Source organism: Ascaphus truei, chromosome 2, assembly GCF_040206685.1.
Source record: "Ascaphus truei isolate aAscTru1 chromosome 2, aAscTru1.hap1, whole genome shotgun sequence".
In the NCBI taxonomy this organism is placed as follows: Eukaryota; Metazoa; Chordata; class Amphibia; order Anura; family Ascaphidae; genus Ascaphus; species Ascaphus truei.
The window spans coordinates 487,634,565-487,662,554 of record NC_134484.1 but is presented as its reverse complement, the minus strand read 5'-3'; the positions used below and the strand labels follow the sequence as shown (position 1 = coordinate 487,662,554).

Below are 27,990 nucleotides of genomic sequence, written 5' to 3'. Positions count from 1 at the left end.
CGATTCCTTTGGGGTTAATTATTAAGGTGTGAAAGAGCTGATGCTAAATGCTGTATATTTGTCCAAAAAAAAAACTGATCATTACAATTCTGTTTTATATACAGGCTCATTCTAAAACCCAACACATATAGATTAAGTAACCTCGGGTCAGCACCTTCAGAGCAGCACTGCTCACTGCCAGCACCTCCAGAGCAGCACTGCCAGCACCTCCAGAGCAGCACTGTCCACTCCCAGCACCTCCCAGAGGACCACTGCCCACTGCCAGCACCTCCAGAGGACCACTGCCAACTGCCAGCACCTCCAGAGCAGCGCTGCCCACTGCCAGCACGTCCCAGAGCAGCACTTTCCACTCCCAGCATGGATCCACGCTTGTTAAGTGAGTAGAGGAGATAATTTAGTGTCTTTGGAATATGCAAGAGGGGAATATCTGATTATTTGGCAGTTATGCGAGTCAAACACCCAAACTAATCTTATTTTCTTATAGAACCATCAGCAGGTAAGAAGATAATATATCTTCACCTGTGTCATGTTCTGCCAGAAGGGCTAGTAATAATTTTTTTTACAAGAGGTATTATATTATACCAATATCAGAGGAGGTGAAATCACAAGAAGCGCCCCCACTCCCAGCTTTACATGATGGGTTTCCCTTTTCTTGTTGCCAGGTTTCCCAGTGGTTGTACCAGAGAGTTTAGAGATTAAGTCAGAGAAAGAAGAGACGAACACAGAGGAACATCTGACCCCAATAAAGGAAGAAATAGATGCATTTCCTGTTTGTGGTAAGTACCCTTACATCCTCTCTTGTCTTTATTCAGTATGTTTAAAAATGGACTGAAATGTGTACAATATTTTGGGAAATAATATTAAAGCGTGCATAGAATTATAAGATACCTGTCCTAATGAAAAAAATGTTTTATCTAAGGTTATATTGAGGATATTATTGTTATTGAGGTTTGAACATTGGTAGCTCCAAAATGTTTTCAGCACTTGGGGGTAAAAACTTCTTCAGCACTCAAAGGGTTAATAACAAAGTAAAATCAATCACTTCACCGCTCCCCCATAGGGATCAGTATAGAGTATTTCTGTATACTGATATCACAGGAAGCGCCCCCACTCCCAGCTTTACATGATGGATTTCCCTTTTCTTATTGCCAGGTTTCCCAGTGATTGTACCGGAGAGTTTAGAGATTAAGTCAGAGAAGGAAGAACCGAACACTGAGGAACATCTGACCCCAATAAAGAGTGAAACTGTTCCATTTCCTGTCTCTGGTGAGTACCTTTCCCCTTTGTCTGCACAAAGGGGTGTTATTTTGTTACAAGGCGCATGGTCACATTTAGTGAATATTCATGGTTAATTGCCTCTCATAGGAAGTCCCCAGGCCTGCTGGGTGTTCTGGGACAAGCCACATGCAGCAGAGTTAGAAGTGCAATATGGCTCTCAGACACATATAAAGGTTGGAAATGTAGAGTTATGGGTGTCTGACCATCAATAGATGCGATAAAACACATTTGAGAAAACAAATGCAAGGGACCCATCCCTAACTAACCTGGTTCCCCAGCTTAAACAATACCCTCTCATTAAGGTACACCAGATACACAATAATATCCAGTATTTAGACATAGCTTAACTAAAAGATGGGGGACAGTGTCCCAAGAGTCCAGGCAATTCTTCCGGACAGTGAAAGTGATGTACACTATATATCTAAAGTACCCTAAACCACTGACAGCCACATAAGATTTACCTATTAAGGCTCGTGGAAGTCTATCAAGAGTGGTTATGAAAGGACACGATATGTGACATTATTGATTTTGGCTGATGTGGATTATGGAGGTCTAGGCTTCTTTGGGAAGGAAAAGAAGATTCTAAAGGATACAAAGTGTATGTTTAACACGTGGACATTCCCTGTGAGCATTGCTAGGGGAGTATTTAACCCCTTACTCTTCGGCTCCTCATTATCTATTTCACTTCGCACTTTTCTGTTAGATTCCATCACATTTTTATTGACTCACAATTATTCTTTATTTGAGTCACAGTTTTACTTGCAGACACGGGGTACGGCTATGGGTACCTCCTTTGCCCCGTCGTATGCTAATCTTTTTATGGGTCTCTGGGAATCCACATTTATTTTTGGTGATTCCAATCCTTTTCGGCATCAGATTATTTTTTACAAGCGTTATATTGATGACCTGAGTATGATTTGGGAAGGGGATTCACATTCACTGGACACTTTCATTAATCCACTTAATTCCAATATGTTGTATCTTAACTTTACTTATGAACCCCATATTAATGACATGAATTATTTAGATAGCACTTTATTTATTGACGTTACAGGAGAAATACAGTGAAAAGAGAAACTAAACTACAACCAAGCGCTCAACCTATTGTGAATTGTGTGTATAGTGAATTAGTATATACAACAAGTGAAATATAAATAATAATAAAATATAAATGAAATAATGTGACAATAATAAGTGTGTTAAACGTATTGAGGATAACCACTATATAATATATACCCCACACCATCAGATTAGGGGAGGGTATGGGATTGGGCTGCCCAGGACTATAAACAAGCTATTCCATATAGCTGTAAAACCGAAATGTTAGTACAGAGAGCAAAGTCCTTGGCGCACTATCAAGTGCATAACCTGATAAATTAGTCCTGTTTGTTGAAAAACTGGTAGGAAAATGTCCACAGTCTGACTTCCTGGTTTTCTTCTGAAGTTTGTTGATCTGCAATCAAAGAGAACAGGAAACCATTGCGCAGTATCTCATATGTATTGAAGCCTCATTCACACAGCTGCTAGATACTTACATCTAGATGGATGAATGCAGGCCTTGAAAGGTATCTTTAAACCGGAGATTAGTATCTGTCACCGGGTCCCCACTGGTGTTGCTCCCGCTCCACAGATGGCCGGTCCGCCCAATGATACACAAAAGATAAAAGGCCCAATAGTGTGGTACAGTACAATTTAATAAAACAATAAAAAGACCAACATATAATGCACTCACATGCTAGATGATCTAACTGCACGATTTACAATGTGCCGTCCGCAAGCATGAGGGGCTGAACCGTGATGTGCGTGGAGGCTGGATCCTGCGTGTATCTCCTCCTCGCGGCCGCAAATCGGAGCGCCAGGTCCACCTCAGATGTCGTCACCTCAAACAGCAACCTCCTCAGCTGGTACTAGCACGTAGCAATGCGTGCAGCTATGCTCCACCCTACGCGCGTTTCGTGACCTCTGACGTCACTTCCTCAGGGGTAATGGAGCATGGATGTTGTATGGTGCTATTTAAGCACAGCTAATTGGCCCTAAACTCGCCCTGATAGGATAATTATTCCCAGAGGGATATTGGGCTAATTGGTGTTATAAGGTGCTGCTTAAGCACAACTAGATAGCCCTAGACTTGCCCTGATAGGATATTTATTCCCAGAGGGGTGTTGGGCTGATTGACTGGTGTAATGATGTTTTCATTACAGAATCCTGTCATATATCGTAAATGTATCACAAACTTGTTATAATAAGACTGTAACACAACATTTCTAAAATACAATTCACATACAGTATTACATATGATATTAAAAAACAACAACAGATAATACAATTGATATTTCTAATGCATGAAAATAAATATATATAAACATTCATGTCTGAATTCATTTAATACAGTACTAATTGATTATATACTTAAAATGAGCTTATATAAAAATGGAACTTCAAAATGGTATCCATATAGTGTGTATGGGACAGATTGAACAGAGGACTCATAGGAATTAAATGATGCTGGCTGACTGATTTTGCATGTTTGATATTGATCAACTATCAATTTGATATCAATTAGCTATCTCTCAAAAAGGATGCCAGGTCAAACTCTATGTTTAGACCTTTTGGGGTTAATGTTTTTAGGGTGTATATCCAATAGCTTTCACGCCGCGATATTAGATTGATTTTATCTCCCCCTCTCCAGTTTTGTTTGGGGCAATCTATACCCTTGCAGACCAATCCCTCGGGGTTTTGGTTATGTTTTATTTTGAAGTGATTCGAGACACTATGTGTCTCGAGACCCCTTTTAATATTGTAAATGTGTTCCGCAAAGCGTCTCTTTAATGGTCTACCTGTTCGCCCTACATATTGTAGCCCACAGGGGCATTCTAACAGGTAGACCGTAAAGGAGCTTTTACAATTTATGAAGGATTTAATTGGAAATACAACACCTGTTATATTGGATTTAAATTCCCTACATTTGGTACTGTATTTGCAGCCAATGCATTTCCCACATGTAAAGAACCCATTTAGTTCCCTAAGCCATGTGGTATTGGATTTTTTTGCCACGTCAAATGGACAGCTTGGGGAGAGTTGTAGTTTAAGATTATCTGCCCTTTTAAACACTATTTGGGGAATTTTTGGTAAAATGGTGTTTAATGTTTGGTCTCCCTGTAAGATGCCCCAATGTTTTTTAATTATTTGTGTAATTTTCGGGGCCATGGCATTATATTTGGTAATGAATGGAATAAATTCCCCTTCTTTGGATTTCTTTTTATTTGGATTCATTACTATTAGATCTTCCCTTGGGATATTTTTAACTGATTCTAGTGCCCTTATTACCTTAGTGTGCTTGTATTCCCTATCCATAAATGTATTCGTTAGTTCTTCTGCCTGTATATCGAATGTCTCAGTTCTGGAACAATTTATTTTTGTTCTGAGAAATTGCCCCTTGGGTATATTGTTTATCCATCTTTGATTATGATGACTTGATGCCAACAAGTAAGTGTTGGCATCCACCTTTTTATAAAAGGTTTTTGTCTCGATGGACCCTTCTTCTATATATAAGGTTAGATCTAAGAAATCTATGGTTTGGGGACTATTGCTAAAGGTAAATTTTAAATTTAATTTGTTTTGATTAAGGTACTCTTGGAATTTAAGTAAATCCTCGTTACTTCCCCCCCAGATACACAGCACATCATCAATGTAGCGTTTCCATAGCACCAGGTCCTCCCCATATGGGTTGTGGGATAGGATATTGTCCTCTTCCCACATACCCATAAATATGTTGGCATAGCTGGGGGCGAACCTGAAGAACAGGAGAAATACAGACTGACATTTATAGGAAACAAAATTCCAGAAATGCCTTTCTTAAAGCGGATAGCAATCACCCCAGGTCACTCATCCGTGGTATACCCAAGGGCCAATTCCTCCGCCTAAGGCGGCTTTGCTCTAACAAGGATTCTTTTCATCAACGGGCCACCGAATTAGCAAACAGATTTTCTGTCTGGGGCTACAGAACAGGGGATATACAGTAGAGGAAGCATACATGAATGCCAAACTCTGTACTCATGCTGAGTTACGGTCTTATGGTTCGACTGGTTCTAGGCAGGGGGTTTAAATCAAGGAGAGACCAGGGCACTCCCGAAGGGTCCAATCCGCTGTTTATTACATGGCATAGATCAAATCCGCTCAATCATCCAGAAACATTGGGAAGTGCTCACCTTGGAGGAAGACCTTAAAGCCAATTGAACAAGGACCAAAATTTGCATTTAGAAAGGCTAAATCCTTGGCAAACTATCTTTCGCCTTGTTTATTTACCTCCAGGTCAGAACGTGTTCATGAATCAAATTTAATACACGTTTTTTTTTTCAAATATGGTAAATGTTGTATTTGTTGCTATGCCAATCCTATAAAATCTATTGATATTGTATACAGTAAGAAAACACACACAATCCCAGTTTTTATTCATTGTAATTGTAATTTTGTGATTTATTACTTAACCTGCGGTTGTGGTCGAGGATTCGTTGGGCGGACAATCAGACCAGTGAAGGTCAGAATTATGGAGCACATTCGTTCTATTAAAAAACTAGATCAGTTGCTCCCAGTTTCCAAACATTTTACAAATTGTACTGTACATGCGCGACAGTGGAGGGAATGGCAGCCTAATTCATTAGCTCCGTCCCCCCCGGCTTTAAATCAGCACCAAACAGACAAAAAGCAGCACCAACGGAGATAGACAGATACACAGAGGCGCACAGTAATACCTAGTGATGGCAACGACCCGAGCAAAGACAAAAAGAACCCCTTCAGTCCTGACAGACTTCTACCCCAGAGGTGTGAGGGCGGGAAGAAGCGAGGTCGGCGGAGCAATAATGGCGGGAGGCTCGGGTTCAGAGGGGGAGGAAGAAGAGGGGACCCGAGACCAACGCACTGTCACCAGAGCAGATATGAAAGAATTCTGCTGTGAGATGAAAGCCTTCTTCCACAGGGAGATGGAACAGCTGAGGAAAGACCTAACTGCGGTGAGGGAGAGAACCGACGGATTGGAAAAGCACATGGATGCAGTTACCAGGGCAGTGCAGAGGAAGGAAAAGGAAACGGCAAAACTAAAAGATACTTTATGGTCCTGGATATTGCTAACAAGCAGGAGGACACAGAAAACAGGGACCGGAGGAACAATATCCGCCTCCGAGGGGTCCCTGAGGAAATCACTGATGCCAAGGAATTTACAACAAGATGGCTGACCCACCTACTGCCCAGTAAAATGGAGGCCGAGCTGCATCTGGATCGCTGCCACCGTGCCCTAAGATCCAGACCCCAACCAGGGAATCCCCCACGTTATATTATTATGAGATTCCACTTTTACAGAATAAAGGAAGAAGTGTGCCAGATGACAAGATCCTCAAACTGTGGAATTTGAGGGCATCAAACTCCTTGTGTTTCAATATATCTCCCCCACAACTCTAATAAAAAGAAAGGACATGGCCCCCATCACCAAACTATTAAGAGAGAGGGGAGTGCGGTACCGCTGGGTGTTCCCATTCGGCCTGGCAGTCTGGAAGAACGGAGTGGCACACACCCTAAAGCATCCAGACGACGGGGACCGGTTCCTGAAGAAAATAGGGATATGCAAAGAAGCAGAAGATCCCACTCACCTGCCAGCTGGAGAAGAACCCGCTCCTGAGCCCATCTGGAGAGAATTGCGGGCGTCCTCCAGCTCTCCGAAAGCAACGGCTGCAAATGGAAACAGTGCGAACCATTAGAGAACCAATTAAAGTTTTAAAGGAGCCCTGCCAGTTATGTTTAAAGTTGAAGTCCTTACACTAAAGTTTTGTGTTCACCAGTTGCAGTTCCAGACCTGACCATCATGGAGGATGGCGCCCGGTGAGACGAAGCAGCCCCACGAGATCCACACGGCGGACCCGGCAGATGAAACATCAGGATAATGTCTCTGCCGCAAGCCGGAATAAGTGAAATCAACTTGGGAGGGCGCTGCCCGACCTGGGTTGGCGCTGCCCGACCTTAGATGGCGCTGCCCGACCAGGGATAGCGCGGCCCGACCTGGCATGGCGCTGCCCAGCCTGGGGTGGCGCTGCCCAGCCTGGGGTTACGCTGTGTTGCCAGACCTGGGGCTGCTAATCGGGAGGGGCAATGTCGGCATCTGGAGGGCCAGAGAGGCGGCGGCGGGCCTGTGGTGGCGCTCTCCTGACGGCACTGATACAGCCCCAGAGGGAGGGGGGAAAAAGGGAGCGGCGGATGCGGTGTCCTGTTGTAGCCCCGGTCATGGTTGCATCGGCACAACACCAGCAGCAGCAGCGGGACCCGTCACGAGTCACAGGCCACGGAGGACCAGCCGGGGGCGAGCACAGCGCAGGAACCCAAGGTAGAAAAATTGACTGGCCAGATAACGAACACGGGCAGGTGCCCTCCCACGGGCGGCCTCCGATCCACCACGGGATCCCAGATGCGGTCCCTCTGCCTCCCCGTTGGTTCGCTCTGCTGTGTGTCCTCCTAACAGGGCCCCCCCCCCTCTGCTGCCCCCACACCCCTCCGCTGCCCCCACACCTTTCCACTGCCCCTCTCCCCTCCCCTCCACCCCCCCTGCCCTCCACTGCCCCCTCTCCCCCCCCCCTCCACTGCCCCCTCTCTCCCCCCCCTCCACTGCCCCCTCTCCCCCCCCTCCACTGTCCCCTCTCCACTGCCCCCTCTCCACTGCCCCCTCTCTCTTCCCTGCCCCCTCTCCCCCCCCTCCACTGCCCCGCCGCCACTGCCCCCTCTCCCCCCTCCACTGCCCCCTCTCCCCCCTCCACTGCCCCCTCTCCCCTCTCTGCCCCCTCCACTGCCCCCTCTCGCCCCCTCCACTGCCCCCTCTCCCCCCCTCCACTGCCCCCTATCCCCCCCTCCACTGCCCCCTCACCCCACTCCACTGCCCCCTCTCCCCCCCTCCACTGCCCCCTCTTCCCCCCTCCACTGCCCCCTCTCCCCCCCTCCACTGCCCCCTCTCCCCCCTCCACTGCCCCCTCTCCCCCCTCCACTGCCCCCTCTCCCCCCCTCCACTGCCCTCTCCCCCCCTCCAGTGCCCTCTCCCCCCCTCCACTGCCCCCTCTCCCCCCTGCACTGCCCCCCCTCCCCCCTCTACTGCCGCCTCTCCCCCCCTCCACTGCCCCCTCTCCCCCCTCCACTGCCCCCTCTCCCCCCTCCACTGCCCCCTCTCCCCCCTCCACTGCCTCCTCTCCCCCCTCCACTGCCCTCTCCCCCCCTCCACTGCCCTCTCCCCCCCTCCACTGCCCCCTCTCCCCCCTGCACTGCCCCCCCTCCCCCCTCTACTGCCGCCTCTCCCCCCCTCCACTGCCCCCTCTCCCCCCCTCCACTGCCCCCTCTCCCCCCTCCACTGCCCCTCTCCCCCCTCCACTGCCCTCTCCCCCCCTCCACTGCCCTCTCCCCCCCTCCACTGCCCCCTCTCCCCCCCTGCACTGCCCCCCTCCCCCCCTCTACTGCCGCCTCTCCCCCCTCCACTGCCCCCTCTCCCCCCCTCCACTGCCCCCTCTCCCCCCTCCACTGCCCCCCCTCCCCCCTCCACTGCCCCCCCTCCTCCCTCCACTGCCCCCTCTCCCCCCCTCCACTGCCCCCTCTCCCCCCTCCACTGCCCCATCGCCCACCCTCCCCCTCCACTGCCCCAACGCCTCCACTGCCCTATCGCCCCCTCTCCCACCCTCCACTGCCCCCTCTCTCCCCCCCCTCCACTGCCTCCTCTCCCCCCTCCACTGCCCCCTCTCCGCCCTCCTCCGCTGTCCCTCTCCCCCCCCTCCACTATAAGCACGGCCTAAGGAGCATTTTCTTCATTAGTTATCTTGACATAAATTACACCTCCAACAAAATGGTACAGCTATTTGTTTAACCCCGTTGTTGCCAGAGTGGCTAAATATAACAAGAAGTATTTATACGGCATGGGGTCTACTCACTAACCCCTTGAATAAATAATCACTGCATTGTTTCTGACCGTAGTTAACCTGCATGTTAATAAACGATACGTTTCAATAACAATGTAACCGTTTTAGACTGAATAGGCCCATTACGTTCTACAGGTAAACTGTTTGTGTTTTTTACTTTTGTTACAACCAATTCTCAATACATTCTTACTGGTTCCTAAAAGAGTAATCCAAGCGTTTTTGTGTTTTTTCCGCTGCCCCTCTCCCCCCTCCCCCATCCCTCTCCACTATCCCCCCTCCACCACTCCACTACCCCTCCTCCCCCCCAACCACCCCCTCCCCACCCCCCTTAAGGTGGGCATCTTTAGGGAAACAGTATCGAAATCTACAAAGTTGAAGGGAGGCACACAAGGACACAAAGGAAAAATAAAGTGAGTTGGTCCGTAATGGAATGCGGTGGTTAAGTTAATAGACAAGTCTGTTTCAGTTACTTGATAAGTATGCAATGTACTGTATATAAATCATGAGTTTAAAAAGTTACAAAGGAGGTCGGAGAGGGAATCCCTCCGGCTGTCCCGATGCGCTCACCTAAAAGTGACAGGACCTTGGTCAGGTCACTTTTACAAGTCCTTAGGGTACGGGAAGATCGGCTTTTCACGATCAATGGTCCACCCGGAGGGGTAGGGCCACTTCCCTCAGATACCCTGAGGCCAGAAGAACCAGCCGGGGTGCAGACCGGCTTTGGTTCTTCCACCAATTTTTTATGTTGTGTTTCCCTTCCCCCTGCCCTTTTCCATTCACCCCCCCTGCCCACCTCTTTTGCATCTTCACACCAAACTCACAGCGAGAAGTGAACCCGCCAATATGGGGGAGCCTAGTCCCACCAGAGACAGTAAGTGGATGGCCCCAGATTACATTAGCATTCCCAAAAGAAAGTGGATCATGGGTCTAAACATAATCTCTCACAATGTACATGGCTTCAACAGCCCGGGTAAGCGCCGAATAGCATTAGAGGAATATAGACGGAAAGGTGCGGCATTTAAAGTGAGGTTTTTAAGTGATACAGTTAGACTACAGTTAATATATATATATATATATATAGTTAATATACTCACCTTCTTCATGCAAGACCAATAACCAATAACCTCAGCTGATATGACATGGATCTAATTGCATTCTCTTCACAGGTATGTTCCTGATGTTGAAACCCTCTGTATAAGACTGAATCTGGCCTTGTTGAATTGATATATAAGTATGTTCCTGATGTTGAAACCCTCTGTATAAGACTGAATCTGGCCTTGTTGAATTGATATATAAGTATGTTCCTGATGTTGAAACCCTCTGTATAAGACTGAATCTGGCCTTGTTGAATTGATATATAAGTATGTTCCTGATGTTGAAACCCTCTGTATAAGACTGAATCTGGCCTTGTTGAATTGATATATAAGTATGTTCCTGATGTTGAAACCCTCTGTATAAGACTGAATCTGGCCTTGTTGAATTGATATATAAGTATGTTCCTGATGTTGAAACCCTCTGTATAAGACTGAATCTGGCCTTGTTGAATTGATATATAAGTTAGTATGTTTGAATGTAAAAAGGAATTTTTTTTTTTTTCTTTTCCTCTTAACTCTGTGCTGTTAATTGAACAAATGGAACAAGGTGACTGATTGGGGAGGGGGAGGGTCATGTGACCTTTTTTTTGTGTATAATACTAACAGCTCAGCTGCATTGGGCAGGAACTGCATTAGGCAGTGAGGCATTTAAAGTGAGGTTTTTAAGTGATACAGTTAGACTACAGTTTGACTAGAGGTGACTGGGGACTGCTTCTTTCTGCAAACTCTTTTACTCAAGACAAAAAACGGTAAGCTATTCAGATCACACTATGATCCCATGCTTGTTAGCCTGCATAGTTTAACCCCCCACCCCTTTACAACTTCTTTCACTGCAGCCTCTCCCAAAACTGACTGCACAAAACACTGAAACCCTGAATTGACCCTAGCATTGCAATGCAGCAAAACACTTGACAAGGTACAGGTTCACCCCTGCTGTTTAGTCTGCACACACTCACTCTGCTCATAACAGCTCCATGCAACACTGCCTACCTCTGGCATCATGAACCTGCTATGTCTTCTAACTTTTTTCTTTCTCCTGGCCTCATGGAGATGTTACGCCCTCTATCCACTACAAACTCCTCCATCCTGGCCCACACCCAACATCACCATACACCCTGGACTACTCAAAAGCCTTTCACTATCTACTGAATGTTGGTGGAGAACTCTAAAAACCAGCACACCAACCACTGCTCACTCTAATGGAAAACACCACAAATTTACAACTTGTAAACAACTACCCAAATTTCTTCTCATACTATTACTCTCTCTAGCAGGTGATATTGAAACTAACCCAGGTCCTCCCATTTCAGCTCTGTCCCATGCCCCTGAGAATTCCACCTTTAAATTCCAAAAAGGGCTATCTGTCGCCCATATAAACATCCGGAGCCTGCTGCCCAAACTAGACGAACTAAGGGCATGGTGCCTTATGCATAAACCCAAAGCCATCGTTCTTACAGAAACATGGCTATCCTCTAAAACCCCTGATGCAAATATCGCCATTCAGGGATACTCCATTTTTAGGAGAGATAGGTCAAAGAGAGGAGGAGGGGTGTTATTTTATATTGCAGACACCTTACAATTTACACTGCTACATTGCCCACCAAGTCCACCCTCTTTTGAAACTCTAGTTGGCAAAATCTGCCTCCCCTTTTCTAAGCCCATCTTGCTTGCTGGCATCTACCGCCCCCCTAAAGCCCTTCCACAATCCTTGACTGATATCACCCAATTTCTTGCCTCCATTTCCTCTCTGAATGAGAAGAGTGAGCTGCTAGTTCTTGGAGATTTCAACTTCAATTGGCTTGACCCTAAAAACCACAAAATCCAGATACAACTCAAGTCACTTAACCTATCGCAACTCATTTCCCAACCCACACGAATAAACCTGAAGTCGCATAACCATTCCTTGCTAGACTGGATTCTCTCCTCAAACCCCAGCAGAATCCAATCCTCTGGCATCCTTCCTGACATTTTCAGTGACCATGCAATAGTGTACTGTGTAAGGAAAATTAAACCGCCCCATTCAAGCCCCAAAGTTCTCCTAACTAGAACATTTAAAAACTTTAACCCACAACAGTTTCTGGATGACCTTACCAACTGCCCATGGCACAGAATCGATTTAATTCCCGACCCTGATTCTGCGCTCGACTATTTCCAATCCGAGTTCTTAAAACTCTGCGATACCCATGCTCCACTACGCAAAATAAGGGTACGGGGGGCCCACCTTCCATGGGTTACACCTGACCTTATAGCACTCTACCAGTTCAGGGATGCCTTGTGGAAAAGCTACAAAGTAACTGGCACTACCAAGGATCTCAATCACTACAGATGCCTGCGGAACGTGTGCACAAGGCAAACAAGGCATGCAAAAGCACAATATTACTCTGACAATCTCCTCCAGAATACATCAAACCCAGCTAATTTCTGGAAGGTTATCAACAATATATTCCAGCCTCCTAACCATCAACAACCAAGTAATATCACTAAGGGGGATATTACTCTGACAAACCCCACTGACATTGCAAATGCATTCAATGATTACTTTGTGGGGTGTGCCACTAACCTATTAGCGAAACGCAGCACAAACCCCAAACCTGAATCTCATCCTGGGAGTACCCCTATAGTCCCACCCCCTCCCAACACTGCCCACAATTTTCAATTTAGCCCAGTATCTGAAGAGGAGATTACACAAGCGCTCCTCAAACTAAAACTAAGCAGCCAATGTGGACCCGACTTACTACAATCTAGGTTCCTACGACTTGGTGCCCCAGCCATTGCCAAACCAATTGCGTCGATAGTCAACTCTATCCTGTCTGCAGGCCATATCCCTAAGACCTGGAAAACTGCCAGAGTTGTCCCAATCTTCAAAAGTGGGGACAAAAACACTGTCTCAAACTACAGGCCAATCTCACTTCTCCCAATTCTATCCAAAGTTATGGAAAAATGTGTCCACTCCCAATTAAGCGAGTTCTACACCAAGACTAATTTCCCTAGCCAATTCCAGTCTGGGTTTCGTCCCAAACACTCCACCGTAACTACCCTGCTAAAAGTTTGCAATGCAATCCAGTGTGGAATGGAACGGGGACAACTCACTGGTGCAGTATTCCTAGATTTTGCAAAGGCTTTTGACACAGTTGATCATGCTATCCTGCTTAACAAACTCCAGAGCTCTGGAATAGGGAAACATGCTTTAAACTGGTTTCAGTCCTACCTATCAGGAAGATCCCAACATGTGTCCATCTCAGGCTCTAACTCCAACCCCCTGGATATCACCTGTGGTGTCCCGCAAGGCTCTGTTCTGGGGCCCCTACTCTTCTCAGTGTTCATTAATGATCTTCCCACAGCTTGTAAGGAAGCCTCAATACACATGTATGCAGATGACACAATCCTGTATGCACACAGCCATAGCCTCTCTGACCTTCAACACATACTTCAGTCTGACTTTTTGAGACTCGAAAACTGGATTTCCCAAAACAAACTGTTTTTAAACACTGACAAGACTGTAACAATGGTATTTGGGACCAAGACTAAATTTGTAAAGCTTCCAGTGACTGAGCTCCTGATTAGAACCAACGCTAAAACCACCCTAACACCTGTCACTAGTTTTAAATACCTGGGCTTATGGTTTGACTCCCACTTAACATTCGGGATGCACATTGATACCCTGACAACCAAGACCTATGCCAAACTAGGGGTACTTTACAGGAACAAATCCTCCCTAAGTCTCCTGGTCAGAAAGCGTATTGCACAGCAGATGCTAATGCCAATTATTGACTATGGAGACATAGTATATGGCTCGGCTCCTCAAACCCACCTTAGCAAACTTGACACCCTCTACAATTCAATTTGTCGTTTTGTTCTCCAATGCAACTACAACACACATCACTGCGAAATGCTCAAAGAACTAGATTGGTCATCACTAGAGTCTAGGCGCAAAGTTCACCTTTCCTGTCTCACCCTCAAATACTTTCTGGGCAAGCTACCCAGCTACCTGAACAAGCTCCTCACCCCTACCACATGCAGTACCTATCACCTGAGATCAGACTCCAAAAGACTATTCATGGTCCCAAGACTCAACAAAGTATCCGGACGTTCCTCCTTCTCCTTCCGTGCACCCCAAAACTGGAACAACCTACCAGAGACTCTCATATCCACCACCAGCTTAAGTTCTTTCAAATCTAAGGCTGTCTCACACTTTAATCTGGTCTGTAACTGTTTCATAAGCTCATAATATATATTTTCTTTAACTGTGCATGCAATGTCTTGTATATAAATGTATACCTTGTTCATTTATGTAACTGTATTTGTAACCATGTATTATTTGTTTTACTCTGTGCCCAGGACATACTTGAAAACGAGAGGTAACTCTCAATGTATTACTTCCTGGTAAAATATTTTATAAATAAATAATAAAATAGTATTCCTACAAGAAACCCATTTTAGTAACAAGTCCACCCCCAAATACATACATAAACAATTTAGACAAATATTTTTCTCCTCCGCATTAGCAAAGAAAAGAGGAGTGGCAATCCTATTCCAAAATAACACTATATTCAAAACAGAATTAATCAAAAAGGACCAAAATGGCTGATACCTGATCCTAATAGGCACAATTAATGGCCAAATATAAACCCCCAGTGAATACAACCCGCCCTTTCTCGCCTCAATATTCAAGTTAATCCACAGGGTAGCCAAGGGTCTGTTGATAGTCGGAGGCGACTTTAACACAGTTATGAACCCTGAATTAGACAGAACGGGCCAAGCTAGACCGAAAGGCAGAGAAGATGTAGCAGCATTGAGGGCAGGAGTGAAACTGAATCAGCTAGTAGATATATGGAGGGAATTCCATCCCCTGGAAAGGGATTACACGTTCTTTTCTAACCCCACTCCTCCTATAGCAGAATCGATTACTTTATCTCTAGCAGACTGGTCCCACAAATCTCCCATACTGGGATCCATGATATTTCATGGTCTGATTATGCACCGATAGAGCTGAGGTGCACAAATGTAGCCCTAGACAGACCAGGAGCGAATTGGAAGCTTAATGAATCTTTGCTAAAAGTCCCGGACCTGGCCCAACAGATTAATGATGAAATTGCCCATTTCTTTCAAATTAACAAAGGCTCAGTTGACTCACACACAACCCTATGGGAGGCGCATAAAGCGACCCTCAGAGGAACTCTAATGAATCTAGCAGCGCGTAGGAAGAGAGAGAGAAACGCCAAAATATCAGCATTACAAGCAAAACTTAAAGATCTAACGGCAGAGCATAAAACACATACAAAAGCCGAGACCTTGAGTCTTATTAAAGATGTACAAATTAAGTTGAAGCTATTACTGACTGCCCAGGCGGAGAACTCGTTGAGCTGGTCTAAGAGGAGGTTTTTTACAGAAGCAAACAAACCAGATACTATGCTAGCAAACAAATTAAAGGACAAGGCCCCAAATTATAATATCCAAGCCATCCGCCTACAGACGGGGGCATCCACGTCCAACCCCAAGGGGATAGTTGAGGAATTCAAGAAATTTTATGAAAACCTCTACAATGGAGAGAAAGTGGCACACAATCTGAACACAAAAAGAGCTCTGCGGGATTTCCTGGCGGGCTCCAACCTGCCTAGGATGGAGGTTGGGGAGCGAGAGTCTTTAGGGACGGAGTTTACCCTGGAGGAACTTACCCAGGTGATTAAAGAACTAAAGCCAGCAAAAGCTCCGGTCCCGGATGGTTTCTCTCACCTTTACTACAAAAAAAATGTAAAAACCTTGCCCCATACATGCTTAACATGTTCAATGAGGTGTTGGAGGGCAGACAGTTCCCAGACCAAATGCTCCAAGCGTCCATATCCCTCATATATAAATCAGGTAAAGACCTGCTCGATTGTAAGAGTTATCGACCAATCTCCCTTATAAACACAGACATCAAAATATACGCCAAACTAATTGCCAACAGATTGAGTCATATCCTCCCTAGACTAATACACCCAGATCAAGTCGGCTTCATTAAAGATCGTCAAGCGGCAGACAATACCCGACGAATTATTGATCTGATAGAAATAGCCAATAATAAACAGATAAAAACTATGGTGTTGAGTCTAGATGCGGAAAAGGTGTTTGACAGGATTGACTGGGCATACCTAAGAGCTACGCTTGGAGCCTTTGGCTTTGGAGACAAACTGATAGGGTCAATACTGGCCCTCTATACCAACCCAATCGCTAGGGTGCAACACCAAGGTTTCCCATCCAATCTATTTAAGATCAGGAGTGGTACGAGGGGCACGGCTGCCCGCTCTCGCCTCTACTTTTCGCTCTCTGTATGGAACCGCTGGCGGCCCAGATTCGTAAGAGCCCGGACATCACAGGAATAAACGTGAACAACCAATCCCATAAAGTGGCTCTATATGCCGACGATGTCTTTTTGACCATTTCTAAGACATTGACCTCGCTCCCAAATCTCTTTGACTTGCTAGGGAAATTTAAAAGGATTTATGTGTTCAAAATAAACCAGGCCAAATCAGAAGCATTAAACATTAACCTCCCGAAAATTCAAAAATTACTTTCAATTTCAATTGGCAAAAATCAGCTATTAAGTACCTAGGAGTCAATATCACCAAAGACTATCAATCAATATATAAGGCAAATTATCCTAGATTATTCAAAGAATTAAAGGAAGATATGAGAAAATGGGCCAAATTTAAAATATCATGGATAGGGAAAATATACAGCGTCAAAATGAACCTTCTCCCAAGGGCCTTGTACCTATTTCAGACCCTCCCAGTGCCACTGGGATTGAAGGAAATACTCTCCCTTCAATCCGCGATCTCTAAGTTTATATGGGAAGGCAAAAAAGCGATAGTAAAAAAACAAACCCTAATAAAACAAAAATTGGAGGGGGGACTAGCAGTACCTTGTTTGTTATCCTACTATAAGGCAGTACAATTATGTCAAATTTCCCAATGGCAAACAAACTCAGAATTGAAAAGGTGGGTGGCATTGGAGAAGGAGTGTTGCTCCCCATTGGAGTTAAACCTAATCTGGTCCCCAAACACGGCAAAGAAAGCTGGATCCGAGTTGCTCTCCTCGATGACCAACTCACTCACGATCTGGAAGTCCACCAAGCTGTCATGTAACCTAACTAGAATAACTATAAGTATACCGCTCACCAAATAGCAATAATTGTAGCCGGTGCAAAGGGATAGTACTGGCATAGCAAGTAAAAAGGTGGACAACAGAGTGATCTCCCACAGATCCCTTTTGTCACTGCACAGTCTGGCTAATGGAGTATATAGCAAGGAATAGGTACTTCTTTAAGGAATAAGGAGTGAACAATAGGGGAGACCCTGGTAATCGCACCCAGTGCTAGGAGTAAACAATTACCTAAAACTGCCTTATGGGCAAAACAATAAACTTTTATTAAACATCTATATATACACACAATATAACGGCGCAAGAATGAATAGTAAAAACAACTAAAACACAGGTACGGGTGTATACAGGAGGTACGTATACAGTGGATAGCTATAATTCAAATATATTGATAAACCCTCCTGATAGAGTCGCAAGGTGGGGAGAATACACAATAAAGGTGGTAGTAACTGGTATAGTCACTATAGCTGATAATACTTGCTGCCACAGCAGCAGCTACACTGACCACAGCACGATCTGTATTATCTATGATTGTGACGCCTGGTACTGCCTTATCTATACACTTTCAGCAACAGTTATACTATATTTAGGTGGTATATCTTGCTTGCTTATTAGCAAGTATTATCAGCTATAGTGACTATACCAGTTACTACCACCTTTATTGTGTATTCTCCCCACCTTGCGACTCTATCAGGAGGGTTTATCAATATATTTGAATTATAGCTATCCACTGTATACGTACCTCCTGTATACACCCGTACCTGTGTTTTAGTTGTTTTTACTATTCATTCTTGCGCCGTTATATTGTGTGTATATATAGATGTTTAATAAAAGTTTATTGTTTTGCCCATAAGGCAGTTTTAGGTAATTGTTTACTCCTAGCACTGGGTGCGATTACCAGGGTCTCACCTATTGTTCACTCCTTATTCCTTCAAGAAGTACCTATTCCTTGCTATATACTCCATTAGCCAGACTGTGCAGTGACAAAAGGGATCTGTGGGAGATCACTCTATTGTCCCCCTTTTTACTTGCTATGTAACCTAACTAGTAGGGGATCCCTTATGACTCCATTATGGGGAAATTCGGACTTCGCTCCAGGGTCTGAATAGGGCGGACGCCTCGATTTGGCGAGCTAAAGGTATACATAGACTTAGGGATCTGGAGCGCAATAACAAAATTAAAACATTTGAACAAATTAAATTGGAAAAAGAGATCCCCCAATCAGATTTCTTTAGATACCTCCAGATCAGAGCATTTTACAACAAAATCAAATCCCGTCCCCCATTGACAAACTTTGAAAAGCTCTGTCTGGTTGAGATGGACACGAAGGGACTTACATCGCAGATGTATAAGGAAGTGATCGGTTCTAGTCCCACGGTCACAAAAAAGTTAGGATATATGTTGATGTGGGAAAAGGACCTAGGAGAGACATTGGAGGAGGAGGAGGTGCGCAGATGGTTACAGCGGCCTCCAAAAGTTCATTGTGCACCACATTAAAGGAGAACGCATATAAAGTATTAATGAGATGGTACCACACCCCAGTTAGATTATCAAAATTTGTCCCAGGATACTCTCCATTGTGCCCTAAACAATGTGGAGACCCGGCCGACCTGTTACATATGCTGTGGTCTTGCCCTCGGGTAACTCCCTTGTGGGAGCAAATTAGAGATTGGCTACAGAGGATCCTTAACCTCACAATTCCACTAGACCCATGGTTATTCCTGTTGAACAGGCAGACCCCGGGGGTAGCTGAAACAGATATGAAACTGATTGCACATTTCGCATTGGCCACGAGGGCAGAGATCGCAGCATTATTGAAACCAAACGAAATCCCAGTAATCCCCAAAATTCGGAACAGAATTTGGTATACCTGCCAGATGTGTAGTTAATCTAAGCGACCCGAGTAGGAATACAGATGGTCGAATGCAAGGTGAGATGAGGTGGTGACCCAAGGAAAAGAAGCATGCAGAAGAGGTGTCTTTCCCCACCCCCCTCTCCCTCCCCAACCCCCTCCCGCATATGGAGTGTTATGATGTATTATTATTTCACTAGAAAATGGGAGTTGCACGGTGTTCAATGTTGAAAATCATTACAAATATTGTATGTACGCATGTATTGTAACATTGTGAAAACTAATAAAAATTTAAGTTATAAAAAAAAAGTTTATTTCTATCAATTTCTCCACCTCTTTGGGAAGATTTATGTTGAGGGCTTCCGATTTAGTCTGATTGATTTTAAAGCCAAAGGTTTGGTTGAATTTACTTAAGATCCCGAATACATTGGGCAGGGATGCGAGAGGCTTTGACAGCATCAAAATGACGTCATCTGCATACAGAGCTATTTTAGAGCTATTTTGTGTAGTTGATCGCCAATCGAAATTCCTGCTATGTCTGGGCTGTAGAGGGAGAAAGGGGGTGGCCCAGTATTAAAGGGATTGCAGCCCATTTGGCCATCCCCGGACCTCACCAGGGAGACAAGGGGTTAACTGGGCTGCGGTCCAGAAAGGTGATTTAACCCTTGTTATAACATGCAAATGTATATTCCCCTGTTCCCATGCTTTATTGTTATATCTGGTTATATCAGTGTCTGTATCACACACACACACACTGGAATCCATCCGGGAGTACAAGGGTTAATAGTTCGTTAGTGATTATAGCCCTTTGTGTAATTTTCCCGCCTTTTCAGGCACCATTTTGCAGGGTCCCATAGGCCGCCATTAGAGCTCAATGCATTTCAATGGCGAATCTTGCCGTTTTGGTCCTGTTTCCTGTGAAGACCAGCAGGTGGCGTCCGAGAGGAAGAGCGGCGGTTTCCCATTGTAAGTCAATGGGCCCATTGACTTCAATGGAGATTCCTCGACCGCGCTTTCCAGGAACGAGTTGGCTGCCGTCCAAACGCAAAACCGCAAAGCGGATACATTCTCTGAAAAAGAGCATGGATCACTTAGCAGTCAAGTTCAACGTTAAGTGGCGTGGGAATCTACAGTTTTAGAGCACCTAGAAATAAAATTATTTTTGCCCCTAGTTCCTAGGCCTCCCCCCACTCGACCACAACCGGGTCCCCGAATCCTAGACCCCCGAGAAGGGTCGTGCCGAGAGAGCGGGTCGCGTCATAGGTTCCGATGGCGGTGGCAGCAGAAACAGCTCAAGAAATTGACTAAGTGAAAAAGCTGAAAACCATGAATCCATATCTCCGGTTCCGGAGGGTCCAGAGGGCTAGGGTTTGGGGTACCTGTAGTCACTGCTCCAGCATGACTGCAGAACCATCCTTGACCCTCTTGGACCAACCCGATGGAGTATGGACCCCCTTGAAAGTTCGGGACTTTTCCCATAGACTCCAATGGCGGCCAATTTTCATTGACAGGCTATGGCGGAAAAACCCCATAGACCTCAACGGCGGCGCTGCCCCATTGAAAGTCTATGGCGGAGGATTCCCATTGCATCCAACGGCGGTGGTTTGCCATTGAAAGTCTATGGCGGAGGAGCCTGTTTTTTTCAATGGGGATTTAGTGAAAAACCGTGATTTCATTTACAGCGGAGATTTTTGTATTAAAATGGGAAACGGTTTAACCTGTATTTGTGTAACTCCGGTTCCGAAGGTCGTAGCGGGTCTCAAATTGGACCATATGGTGTCCCAGTTCCGGCATTGAGAACTGGGAAGTTTGGACCCGCTAAACCCAACAGAACCAGACATTCTAGAATGTTTGTATTTTATCTTTAATACTGTGTCCCAAGGCAGGGACAGAAACCAGAGTAAATTCCTTTGGGCAAAAGGAAGCATATGGTCAGAGAGGCGACCCACTGTCTGGGACTTAAGTGTTGTTCAAAGGATTTTGTCACCCTCACTGTTTACAGTAGGGCGGAGACGACTCAAACCAGAGCAGTCTGTAAGTGTCACATTTTACACCTTACAACAAAGAGTATCCTGCCAGAAATTCCATTTGGTAGACTGGCTGGCATTTCTGATGTAAATGTGGGGCTACAGAAATGAGACCCCAGGGTCCTAGTGCGCATGAGCCAACTAGCTGGGGGGCTTGTATCAAAATGTGTTCCCACGTTAAAGATTGGCTACAGGTAATTGTGATCCAATCACCTGTACTTAATGTTAAGGATAGGGTTACAAAAGATATATAAACTGTGGTCAACCCTATATCCTTTGTCTTCTGATACCATCTTGATTGTACCTGATTGCTGGAGAATTGCTATGCAACATACTTCTCATCCCCCATTCCCCAAGTAAGTGTTACCTCTTGCCTGTTACTGTACTATATTGTGTGTTCACCTATCTAAAGGAATAAATATACTTTATTATATCTAAGCCTCGTTCAGTTCAACCCAGTTATTTGGTGTAAATGATATCTTGTCAGAAGTTACCGTGACATGGGCTATGTCTGATGTGGGCTGCTGGGGGTTCAATACAGAGGGCAAACAGTGGGGACAGCGGGCACCCCTGTCTTGTTCCGCTTCTAATATTAAATTGCTCGGAGGGGAATCCCTGTTGTCTCACCCGTGCCGTCGGAGCATCGTACAGTGCCATAATGGCTTTTAGGAGGCGTCCTTCAAACCAAATTCCTCAAGCGTTGCTGTTAGGTAGGGCCAGTCTATTCTATCGAAGGCTTTCTCAGCGTCCAGACTTAACACCATGGAGTAAATATTTTTCTGCTTGGCCAAATCAATTAAATCAATTATTCTCCTGGTGTTGTCTGCCGCTTGCCTACCCCCGATAAACCCTACTTGATCCGTATGAATCAGCCTGGGAAGAACAATACCCACTCTCTTGGCTATGAGTTTGGAGTATATTTTAATATCGGAATCAATCAGAGATATAGGCCGGTAGCTCTTGCAGTCTGCCGGGTCCTTTCCAGGTTTGTGGATCACTGAGATTGAGGCCTGTAGCATTTGAGTTGGGAAGGAGGCCCCCGCTAGGATTTCAATAAATAATCTTAACATGTGGGGGGCTAATAATTTCAGATATTTTTTGTAATACAGGTTTGAGAAGCCGTCCGGCCCCGGCGCTTTAGCTGGTTTTAGGTTCTTAATTACCTCTGATAGCTCTTCTAACGTAAAGTCCGCCTGTAGTGCTTCTCTCTCTCCCCTGCTCAATGTGGGTAATTTTGCCTCTTTCAGAAATGTTTGTAGCATTTCTTGTGTTTTTAGGTTGTGGGTAACTTTATCTCCATTATATAGTTTTTCATAGTAGATTTTAAATTCTTCTACTATTTTCCCAGGAATGGATGTCGGCTCCCCACTCTGGGTCCGTATCGCGTGAATGTGGGAATTTGGAACCTTTATTTTTAGCTTGTTGGCAAGTAGGGTATCTGGCTTGTTAGCTTTTTCATAAAATTTGCACTTAGACCAAGTCATTTCTTTCTCTGCATGGGAGGAGAGCAGGAGATTGAGCTTTGTTTTGGTATCTAGTAATTGTTTCAGGATATGATCCTGCTTGTTTGCTTTATGAATGGCTGATAGGTCTGCTAATTGTTTTTCTAACTCTTATCTTTTTCTCTCTTTCCCTTCGTCGTTTGGAGGCCAAATTCATTAGTATCCCCCTGAGGGTTGCCTTATGAGCTTCCCACAGCGTGGAGTGTGTGGCTACACTCCCCTCATTCTCCAGAAAATATTCTTTGTTTTTTTCCCCCCACCTCTCTTTCTAAATCTGGTATTTTTAAAAGGATCTCATTTAGTTTCTAATTCGCTCTAGGTCTGTCTAGCGGAATTAAGGTGCATCGCAGCTCTATAGATGCATGGTCAGACCATGAAATATCATGTATCTCTGAGCGAGTGACCCCAGGAACCAATCTATTGGACACAAGGAAGTAATCTATCTTGCTGTAACTGTTGTGAGGGTGGGAATAGAACGTATATTCCTTCACTCCCTGGTGTTGTTCCCTCCAGATATCCAAGAGTTGAAAGTATTTCAACCCTTTCGATATTGTTAGTAAGTCCTGTCTGTGGGCCTTGTTAGTGTTAGAACATCTATGCAGGTCAGTGTTAAGTGCTCGGTTCAAGTCTCCTGCCAATATGATATTGCCTTTTGCTACTTTGCGTAACTTGCAAAAAAATACCTCGAAAAAATCTGTGGAAGATTCGCATGGGGCGTATACTGTCGCCAGAGTGATGGGGTGGGCTTGAATAGTCCTGGTTACTATTATGTACCTTCCCTCCCTGTCCCTGTGTGTTCTGTCGGCTATGAATGGTAGTCTGTTATAGATTAAGATGGCTACCCCCTTTTTTTTAACTTGTGCCGAGGACAAGAAACTCGTCCGGAAGTCTTTATCCAGAAACTTGGGCCTATTATTCCTTGAAAAGTGTGTCTCTTGCATAAACAGAATTTCTGCCCCCTTACGCTTGTAGTCCCTGAATGACTCCCACTTAACATTCGGGATGCACATTAATACCCTGACAACCAAGACCTATGCCAAACTAGGGGTACTTTACAGGAACAAATTCTCCCTAAGTCTCCTGGTCAGAAAGCGTATTGCACAGCAGATGCTAATGCCAAATATTGACTATGGAGACATAGTATATGGCTCGGCACCTCAAACCCACCTTAGCAAACTTGACACCCTCTACAACTCAATTTGTCGTTTTGTTCTCTAATGCAACTATAACACACATCACTGCAAAATGCTCAAAGAACTAGATTGGTCATCACTCGAGTCTAGGCGCAAAGTTCACCTTTCCTGTCTTGCCTTTAAATTCTTTATGGGCAAGCTACCCAGCTACCTGAACAAGCTCCTCACCCCTACCACATACAGCACCTATCACCTGAGATCAGACTCCAAAAGACTGTTCATGGTCCCAAGGCTCAACAAAGTATCCGGCCGCTCCTCCTTCTCTTACCGTGCATCCCAAAACTGGAACAACCTACCGGAGACTCTTACATCCACCACCAGTCTAAGTTCTTTCAAATCTAAGGCTGTCACACATTTTAATGTGGTCTGTAATTGTTTCATACGCCCATAATACAAATTATCTTTAACTGTGCATGCAATGTCTTGTATATAATGTATACCCTGCTCATTATGTAACTGTATTTGTAAACATGTATTATTTGTCTTAACTCTTTGCCCAGGACATACTTGAAAACGAGAGGTAACTCTCAATGTATTACTTCCTGGTAAAATATTTTATAAATAAATAAATAATAACCCTTCTTTTAGCTGGGCTGTTGAAACCCTTAACATTGTGTGAAATTAAGATTATTTCCTTACTCATTTATGAACTTCTGCCTTTTGATCTGTCGTACTCTGACGGGCCTCGTATGTATCTGATCCTCTCTGCTTCCTCTTTCTTCACTCCTCCTGACTCGCCTCCCTAAGGAAACAATGAATGGGGAACACATAAATGGGGAAACCTGGGGGAACATAAACACAAGACAACATTTCACAAAAAATGGCATTTCTCGGCGCCTCCTCTTTCCTCCTCTAGCTCCGAGTCTGCTGCCTTTAAGCTCCAGCCCGGTCTGCGGGGCTAGTTCCGACATCCTGGATTGTGTATAGTCTCCTCCGGATGCAATGGCTCAAAGGACTTTGTTAGGCTGGTGAAGAGCCTCCCTCCTCACTCCTAACGTGCGGTCCAAGCGGACTTTGGAGTAGGACCTCCCTCTACTCCTGCCCCGCTCTACAACTTAAACTTTAAACTAAAACCACGTATAAATGTATTGATCCCACCCCAACAACCCTTGATCCATCACCATTGCTCCTGAATCTTGCGCCTTCCTCCCTGGTCTGTCCTTCTCATCTGGATCCCCTGTCGCTTTGGTGCTCGTTGCTAAGATCGTTGCTGCTTCCGGCTTTCTGCTCCGTGCCTAGCTTCCCTTCTTGCTTTGTCTCTTTCCAGGACCCATATTTCCCACTAACTAGTCCATCCTCTTCCACTCCAACATTGCCCTATCTACCTACTTGACCCTTCTTTACACCTGCTTCCTCCCTGCCTTAACTTCCTCCCGTTCCCATCATCCTCTGCCCCACCTAATCCCTCCCCTAACTCTTACTTCCTTACTCCCCTTCTTCCCTATCCCCTTGCCTGCCTATCTCGTCCCCATCTCCCCTTTCCGACTAACCTACTCTATCCTTCGTTATCACCTTCCGCTGTCTTTCCTACTGTGTGCTTCCCCTCCTACCTCCCTCCCTACTCTCCTATTACTATTCACTTCCTACCTCTCGCCGCTTCCCTATTGCCTCCGCTACTCTCTCCCGCCAGCCTTTTCCCCTTCCCTGAGGCACAAAGCCCCTGCGAGGCTTGTATGTTTTCTAGTGTTATTATAATTTGATTTACAGATTGAAAACATTTGTTCTGTCTTTTTTTGTTTACTTCTGTTAGAGAACAGCCTGAATGAGGAACAGAAATTGAGCTCTGATACATCCAGAAGCTGTCTGACTCCTTGCAGCCCAGAAGTGCCAAAAAACAACTATTCCTGCCACGTCTTAGACACGAGCAAGGAACCAGTGCCTCATGATGGTGCATTTACAGAGCTTGTACAGCACACAGCGAAGACAGACTCTAAATATGGGTCCAGCAAAAGGTATGCGAGAGATTTAAGAAGAAGCCGCAGTGCTCAGCCTTTTCTCTGTTGTCAGTGTGGCATAAGCTTCTCACTGGACAGGGACCTGCTCACACATCTTTGTGTCCCCGCTAGGGAGCAAGCCTTTACATGTACAGACGATGGGAGCAGTTTCTCACTGAAGGGGAAACTTCTTTCACACCAGATGATTCAGACAGCAGTGACTCATTTTACTTGTACAGTGTGTGGGAAACAGTTAAGTACCAAGAGGACCCTACGCAAACATGAGCGGATTCATACAGGGGAGAAACCATTCCCATGTTCAGAGTGTGGGAAACAATTCAGAATTAAGAGCAGTCTCCTCAGACACCAGATGACTCATACAGGGGAGAAACCATTCCCATGTTCAGAGTGTGGGAAACAATTCAGGATTAAGAGCAACCTCCTCGTTCACCAGATGACTCATACAGGGGAGAAACCATTCACATGTGCAGAGTGTAGTAAAAGCTTTTCTCATAAGGCAGATCTCCTCAACCATGAGCGGATTCATACAGGGGAGAAACCATTCCCATGTATAGAGTGTGGGAAACAATTCAGGATTAAGAAATACCTCCTCGGACACCAGATGACTCATACAGGGGAGAAACCATTCACATGTACAGAGTGTGGGAAACAATTCACATTTAAGAGCAGTCTCCTCCTACACCAGATGGCTCATACAGGACAAAAACCATTCACATGTACAGAGTGTGGGAAACAATTTAGTATTAAGAGAAGCCTCCTCAGACACCAGATGACTCATACAGGGGAGAAACCATTCACATGTACAGAGTGTAGTAAAAGCTTTTCTACAAAGGCGTGGCTCCTCAACCATGAGCGGATTCATACAGGAGAGAAACCATTCACATGTGCAGTGTGTAGTAAAAGCTTTTCTATAAAGAAAGAACTCCTCATCCATGAGTGGATTCATACAGGAAAGAAACCATTCACATGTACAGAGTGTGGGAAACAGTTCACATTTAAGAGCAGTCTCCTCATACACCAGATGACTCATACAGGAGAAAAACCATTCACATGTACAGAGTGTAGTAAAAGCTTTTCTTGGAAGACAGGGCTCCTCAACCATAAGAGGACTCATACAGGTGAGAAACCATTCACATGTTCAGAGTGTAGTAAAAGCTTTTCTCGGAAGACAGGGCTTCTCAACCATAAGAGGACTCATACAGGGGAGAAACCATTCACATGTCCAGAGTGTGAGAAACAGTACACAATTAAGAGCAGTCTCCTCATACACCAGGTGACTCATACAGGAAAAAAACCATGCACATGTCCAGAGTGTGGGAAACAGTTCACAATTAAGAGCAGTCTCCTCATACACCAGATGACTCATACAGGGGAGAAACCATTCACATGTACAGAGTGTAGTAAAAGCTTTTCTACAAAGGCGTGGCTCCTCAACCATGAACGGATTCATACAGGAGAGAAACCATTCACATGTGCAGAGTGTAGTAAAAGCTTTTCTCAGAAGACAGCTCTCCGCAAACATGAGCGGATTCATACAGGGGAGAAGCAATTTACATGTACAGAATGTGGGAAACAATTCACAATTAAGAGCCATCTCCTCAGACACGAGAGGATTCATACAGGAGAGAAATGATTCACATCTACAGAGTGTGGGAAACCATTCTGTATTAAGAACAACCTCCTCTTACACCAGAGGATACATACAGGGGAGAAACCATTCACATGTACAGAGTGTGGGCAAAGCTTTTCTCAAATGAGCCACCTCCTCACCCACCACAGGATTAATACACGGGACAAACCATTTCCATGTACATAGTGTGGGGAAAGCTTTTCACAGAGGATCAGCCTCATTACACACATGAGGATTCATACATGAGATAAAATATGTGATTGTTCAAAGTAGGGTTGGGCAATATACCAGTAGCATAGTAATACTGCAGTAATAAAAATGGACGGTGACGCAATATTTGCCATTACTTCTTACCATGGCATTCCTATCAGCAGCTGCAGAG

General features: G+C 45.1%; 2 protein-coding genes across 3 annotated transcripts in view; one reads left to right on the top strand and one right to left on the bottom strand.

The window, feature by feature from the left end:
• The window catches only part of LOC142488427 (uncharacterized), a 1,092,840-nt gene that overhangs the window by 248,786 nt on the left and 816,064 nt on the right, over nucleotides 1-27,990 (bottom strand). The window lies entirely within an intron of this gene.
• On the top strand, nucleotides 109-27,990 carry LOC142488435 (uncharacterized). Its single transcript, XM_075588946.1, has 4 exons — nucleotides 109-376; nucleotides 663-776; nucleotides 1,153-1,266; nucleotides 25,774-27,990. Exons 1-4 carry the CDS (start codon nucleotides 358-360, stop codon nucleotides 27,609-27,611), a joined length of 2,085 nt encoding a protein of 694 aa, XP_075445061.1. The 5' UTR covers nucleotides 109-357; the 3' UTR covers nucleotides 27,612-27,990.